The sequence below is a fragment of the Salmo salar genome, chromosome 16 (assembly GCF_965601325.2).
Source record: "Salmo salar chromosome 16, fSalSal1, whole genome shotgun sequence".
NCBI lineage: Eukaryota > Metazoa > Chordata > Actinopteri > Salmoniformes > Salmonidae > Salmo > Salmo salar.
Window position 1 is genome coordinate 89277004 of NC_138306.1, and position 6678 is coordinate 89283681.

Consider the following 6678-nt stretch of genomic DNA (forward strand, 5'->3'; position numbering starts at 1 on the left):
TCAATTCATAGCCTGTTTATCATTAAACAAAAGTTGTTTAGTAATATAAAATAATCCACCCAAACTAATGCTGAAAACGAATCATCACACCATCTTTATCTGATATTCACGGAGTGCACAAACATTAGGAACACCTTCCTAATAGAGTTGCAACAGCCTAAAATCTTCAGGGCATGGACTCAAGGTGTTGAGAGCGTTCCACAGGGATGCTGGTCCATGTTGACGCCAATGCTTCCTACAATTGTGTCAAGTTGGCTGGGAGTGGATCAACTCTGAATAGCGCGTTCCATCTCCTTCCACAGATGCACAATTAGTGACCTTGACCGTAATGTTCTTGGAACCATTCCTGGACAAGCCTTGTTGCATAAGGCATAATCCTGCTGAAAACAATCAATTTGCATATGGATACACTGCTGCCATGAAAGGATGCACCTGATTGGCAATGATGTTTAGATATACTGTGGCATTCAAACATTGCACATATTTTATCAAGGGGTCCAATGTGTGCCATGAAAACACACCCCAACGCCTTCACACCACCACCCTGCAATGCTGACACACGGCGTGGATGCATATAGTGGTGTAAAGTAGTTCTTTAAATCATTTTGACTTAAGTTTTGAGGTATCTGTACTTTACTATTTAATCTTTTTATTTATTTTTTATTTTATTTCACTAAATTCCTAAAGAAAACAATGTCCATATATTATCTCTAGTTACATTTTTTATGATTACAAAGACAGAAAATGGTCCAATTCACACACTTATCAAGATAACATCCCTGGCCTCTGATCTGGTGGACTCACTAAACACAAATGCTTTGTTTGTAAATGGTGTTGGAGTGTGCCCCTGGTTATCCGTAATTTAAAAAAACAACACAATTGGGCCGTCTGGTTCACTGAAAAACCTCTTAAGGATCGTATCCTTTTTTGACATTTTCACCTAAAATGACGTACTCAAATCTACCTGTAGCTCAGCACCTGAAGCAAAAACATGCATATTCTTCATACCTTTTGAAAAGGAAACAATTTGAAATTTGTGGAAATGTGAAATTAATGTAGGAGAATAACACATTAGATCTGGTAAAAGAGCATACAAAAAAAACCTGTGTTTTCTTTTTCATCATCTTTGAAATGCAAGAGGAAGGCCATACTTTCAGATAGGAGTCTAGGTGTAATTTAGATTTTGGCCACCAGATGGCAGCAGTGTGTGAGCAAAGTTTGACTGATTCAGTGAGGAATTACATTACTGCACTGTATCAAGTCTGCCAGGAGTTTGCCAAAATGTGCTGAATTTTCACATCTAGATGGCCAGACGCGGTAGGTGTGGAGCCAGAGACAGCAGGGTTTCAAAATATAGAACCCAGTTCCTACATTTGAACATAAAAATAGATTTGAATCAACCAAAACTATATTACATTTTCATCTCTAGGACCCTCAGGATGACAAATCAGAGCAACATTACTGAATGCAAGTACACTATTTACCTTCAGAGGTGAATGTATCAAACCAGTTGCCATGATAAGCTGTTGTTATGCACTCTCCTCAAACAATAGCATGTTTTTTTTCATTGTAATAGCTACTGTTAAATTGGACACTGCAGTTAGATTAACAAGAATTTAAGCTTCTGCCCATATAAAAAGACATGCCTATGTCCCGGAAAGTTGGCTGTTGTATACAACTTCATTTTAGTCACATTGGCGCACGTTAGCAACAACCGTCCAGGTTAAGGGACACCCATCACGTAGAGGTTCATTTAAGGAATTTGAAATGATTCTAACTTTTACTTTTAATACTTCAGTATATTTTAGCTATTACATTTACTTTTGATACTTAAGTATATTTACAACCAAATACATTTACTCTAGTAGTATTCTACTTGGTGACTTTCAGTTTTACTTGAGTTACTCTTGCCACATTAAGAGCAGAAGTAAGGCTTCTCTCCTGTGTCTGTTCTCTGATGACCTTTTAGCTCAGCTGTTGTTTTAAAACTTTTTTCGAGTCCGATCAGCAGTGATGCTTCACTCATGCATGTATACATTCATGTGTTTTTAAGTTGCACAGTAGAGAGAAACTCTTTCCACAATCAGAGCAGGAGTAAGGCTTCTCTCTTGTGTGTGTTCTCTGATGAACTTTTAGCTCAGCTGATGTTGTGAAGTATGTTACACATTCAGAGCAGGAGTAAGGCTTCGGTCCTGTATGTCTACGTTTATGTGTTTTTAAGAAGTCCAGTCGAGAAAAACTCTTTCCACAGTCAGAGCAGGAGTAAGGTTTCTCTCCAGTGTGCACACTCTGATGAACTGTCAGATTCCCTGATGTTGTGAATCTCTTCCCACAGTCAGCACAGGAATACGGATTCTCTCCTGTGTGTATTTTTAGCTTTGATGGGAAAATCTCATCACAATGTGGGCAGTGGTGACACCTCTTAGCTCTGTCATCTTCCTGCTGTTGCTCTCTGGATGTAGAGAATGTCCCAACATGGTCTCCTGTGTGAACAACATCAGAAGAACCAGTCAGTTGGAGTGATATACATGTCAGTCAAATTTATATTATGAAGCCATTTTTACATCAAAGTGCTTTGTAGAAACACCAGCCTAAAATCCCCAAAGAGCAAGCAAAGCAGATGTAGAAGCACAGTGGCTCGGAAAAACTCACTAGATAGGCCAGCTCCTTGGAAGAAACGTAGAGAGGAACCAGGCTCAAAGGGGTGGCCAGTCCTCTTCTGGCTGTACTGGGTGACATATGTATTCATATCAGTAGGCTGTACAATACAAAGGGAATAAAACTATTCTAAAAGTGGGTAAGAGATTAAAGCTAAAAAGGGACTTGTCATCCACTACTCACTATCACAAGGGTTAGTAACTACACAGACTCATTTCATATCATCCTCCTCTCACTATCACAAGGGTTAGTAACTACACAGACTCATTTCATATCATCTTCCACTCACTATCACAAGGGTTAGTAACTACACAGACTCATTTCATATCATCCTCCTCTCACTATCACAAGGGTTAGTAACTACACAGACTCATTTCATATCATCCTCCTCTCACTATCACAAGGGTTAGTAACTACACAGACTCATTTCATATCATCCTCCTCTCACTATCACAAGGGTTAGTAACTACACAGACTCACTTCATATCATCCTCCACTCACTATCACAAGGGTTACTAACTACAGACTCATTTCATATCATCCTCCACTCACTATCACAAGGGTTAGTAACTACACAGACTAATTTCATATCATCCTCCTCTCACTATCACAAGGGTTAGTAACTACACAGACTCATTTCATATCATCCTCCTCTCACTATCACAAGGGTTAGTAACTACAGACTAATTTCATATCATCCTCCACTCACTATCACAAGGGTTTGTAACTACACAGACTCATTTCATAGAACTGTATAACACTGGCAGTTTGTCTACTTCACTTCTTTAGTCTACTCTCTGAGCACTCCAGATAACCCAGTGAATAAAACAAATGCTGGCAATACTGGTGTCAAACCATGCAAGTGTCAGTAGCATGAAATAACATCTACCTTCTCATTGAAACAGTTCATCATGAAACAGTTCTACTGCAACGTTTCATACACAGTGGGAAGTTGGAATGAATAACTTAAGTTAAATAGAACCTGTGCTTACCATGAGAAACAGTTTTCCCAATCTTCTCCTCATCTTCTTCTTCATCTTTAATGTTGACATTCAGCTCCAGTGTTTGACTGCAGTCTTCCAGCTTCACTGATGCCATCTCTGGATCCTGCAGTACAAACTGGGCTCCACTGTCACAATCAGGACCCAGTGACTGTAGGATTGGACTCAGTGTGGAAGGAGAGAGGCAGGTTGGGTCTGTCCTCACTGTTGATGTTACCGGACTTAGACTTAATCTGAGTCGGTCTGTAGTAATAAAGAGAAACGGACACAAAAGTTAGTCTTGACAGTTCTGGCACTTTCTTTACTCTCTAACAATATAGTTTATATTTAGGTGCAGGAGCTCCACAATACTATTGAGCTAATATTCTATATGAGGAACATGAGCTCAAACAGTAGACATTTGAGGTGACTGTTCTCAGCTCCAGTGAGCTCCTGTCCAAGTCAAGCACTGATCTCATTTCAATAGATCTGGTAGCTAAGCATTGACAAAACATTAATTCACATTAGACAAAGTATACACTTTAAATTAGGCTCCACAACTTAATAAATGCACTTAATCTATAGTAGATTTCCTGAATTTACATGAATGGATAAATGACTCAAAAACATTTAGTACAAGTTTGCAGTATGTTTTAGGCAGCACTATGTACTATTTCCTGAATAACCTTGTCTTCACTGTATTATTCCAATCAAAAACCAATAGTATTTCCGTTCACACCATAGTAACATGTATAGATAGACAGAAATAACTGAATGTCTCTGAATATTAGTACACATGTAGAAAACTGATAATCATTACATTTAGCTCCAAAACAGTAGTGCAACCGTAAAATTGTCTCTCTCTGCTACACCCTCACTGCCTGCACTGAAGAACGTTGATGCAGACCGAAGGGGAACCGCCATTTTACCAGCTCGTGAATTTTACACAAAACAAAAAACGACATGTAAAACGAACCCAGAAATCTCAAATAGATTGATCCTTAATTAAATTACCTTGACGAAATGATATACATCACTCAGATTAACCCAAAGTCTATAACTGTGACTTGTAAAAAAGTGATCACGTTCACTCACGCGGTTTGACAGAAATAGCACATAAAACCTTTATCAAACGTGATAATAAGTTGACGTATTTGTTACCTAGCATGTTATGACATGTTATTTCGATATTAGAACGTGCTATTAGATACCAGTAGTTATATATTTGAAACAGACACAGAAGTTGTCGTCTCGACTGCACAATTCTGGCGTATCCTTTATTCTGAAGAATGATGCGCGCCTGCGCGGAACTTCCTGTTCCCCCACTACCAGTTTCTAAACCCAGAGACGTAACAACGCGAGACTTCAGAGAACGCCTGTGAAGCAGACCAAGCCGTGGTTTGAGAAGTCAATGAGAGAAGTGAACAATTCTGATACTTTTGCAGCGGCTAATGGGGATCCTAATAAATACCAAAAAGATAGATTCCGTCGGCACACACTTGAAACATGGCCATTCTTTTATCAATTTCATAACTGCGGTGGCTTATTCACAATAGCGCTCACTGCGTATCATATATCCCTAGCATCAGTTAGCCTAGTGGTTAGAGCATTGGGCCAATAGCCGGAAGGTTGCTGGCTCGAAAACCCGACCTGAGAAGGTAAAAATCTGTCGTTCTGCCCCTGAACAAGGCAGTTCCTTAGTAGGCCGTCATTGTAAATAAGAATTTGTTCTCAGCTGACTTGCCTAGTTAAAAAAAAATCACATGAGTAGGCAGACCGAGGTAAATTTGGTTTTATATTCAGACATTCTTTCGCCAAAAGCCATTTAAATTGCAAAAATCAATAACTAATTCATTGATTGTCACAGAAACAAAAATAGATTTTATGCTAGACTTTTATAGAGTAAACCATATCAAATGTAATTTAAAACTGTATAAATCAAAAACTCTTTTACAGCTTAAACTTGTTTTAAACGTTAAGAAAACAAATGTCATGTTTTTTTTCTAGGTCTAAACTCTCAGTTAGAAACACTTTTGTAATCACTAGCTTGCATGGTACTCAAATCAAACAGGTCTCTGCATATAAATACTTAGGGGTATGGTTAGATGATAGGCTTTCTTTTAAAAAACATGTTACTGAATTGGGAAAAAAGCTCAAATTCAAGATAGGGTTCCTTTACAGAAACAGGGCTTGTCTGTCCTCCGTAAATAGAAAACAAATTGTGCAGGCTACTTTTATGTCCGTTTTAGATTAAAGTGATATTATCTATATGCATGCATCGGCAAACACATTAAAACCACTGGATGCTATTTACCATTGTGCACTCAGGTTTATCACGGGTGATAGTTACAAAACTCATCACTGTATCCTATATCAACATGTGGGTTGGGCCTCTCTATCTGTGAGGCGAGAGCAACATGCTCTCTTGTTTATTTATAAAGCGCTTCTTTTAAAACTACCTCCATATATATCATCATTAATTTCCACTAGATATACTAATTTTAAAACCAGATCACAGATGTGGATTACATTAGAGACTCCTGCGGTCTCCACAGAGTTGGGTAGAACTGCCTTTAGTTCCTTTGCACCTTATTTATGGAACAAACTGCAGATCCAACTTAAGTTAGACACTGGTGTCCCTTGCCCATTTGAAATATGTTATGGAGCATCAATATGATGTTGTCTGTGATTGTTTCTGTTGAATTGTGTCTTTGTTTTGTATGTTTGAAATGTTCTTGTCTGTATGCCTAAAACTGTACATGTCAACATGTTTACACAGGGCACAGCCGTAGAAGAGATCCAGGTCTCAGTCTGTTTTCCCTGTTAAAATAAAGATTTTTTTTTTTAAATTAAAAACTAATTCACCGTTTGTCACAGAAACATCAAACTATGTATGATTTATTCTATAAATGTCTAGTATATTTTTACAACCTTTTCTTTGAGTAGAAATTCCAGTTTTGATTTGATAAAAAGACATAAAATCTCAAATATTGCATTTAAAGATGAAGAAATCAATAACTCATTCAGTGATTGTCTCAGA

At 38.1% G+C, this 6678-nt stretch overlaps 1 protein-coding gene across 3 annotated transcripts; it reads right to left on the reverse strand.

The window, feature by feature from the left end:
• Positions 1-4954, reverse strand: LOC145861032 (uncharacterized). Of its 3 annotated transcripts, none has more exons than XR_014380794.1 (4): positions 4800-4952; positions 3651-3902; positions 2653-2728; positions 1-2483 (listed from the first exon to the last, which is right to left on the reverse strand). XR_014380794.1 is itself a non-coding variant. In XM_082962382.1 (4 exons), the coding sequence occupies exons 1-4, from the start codon at positions 4804-4806 to the stop codon at positions 2373-2375; spliced, it is 441 nt and encodes a 146-aa protein (XP_082818508.1). In that variant the 5' UTR covers positions 4807-4954; the 3' UTR covers positions 1-2372. The 3 variants fall into 3 exon arrangements, 1 of the variants encoding a protein (XP_082818508.1); XR_014380793.1 differs by having other exon boundaries at positions 4653-4948; XM_082962382.1 differs by having other exon boundaries at positions 2653-2723; positions 4800-4954.
• Positions 4955-6678: the final 1724 nt, after the last annotated feature.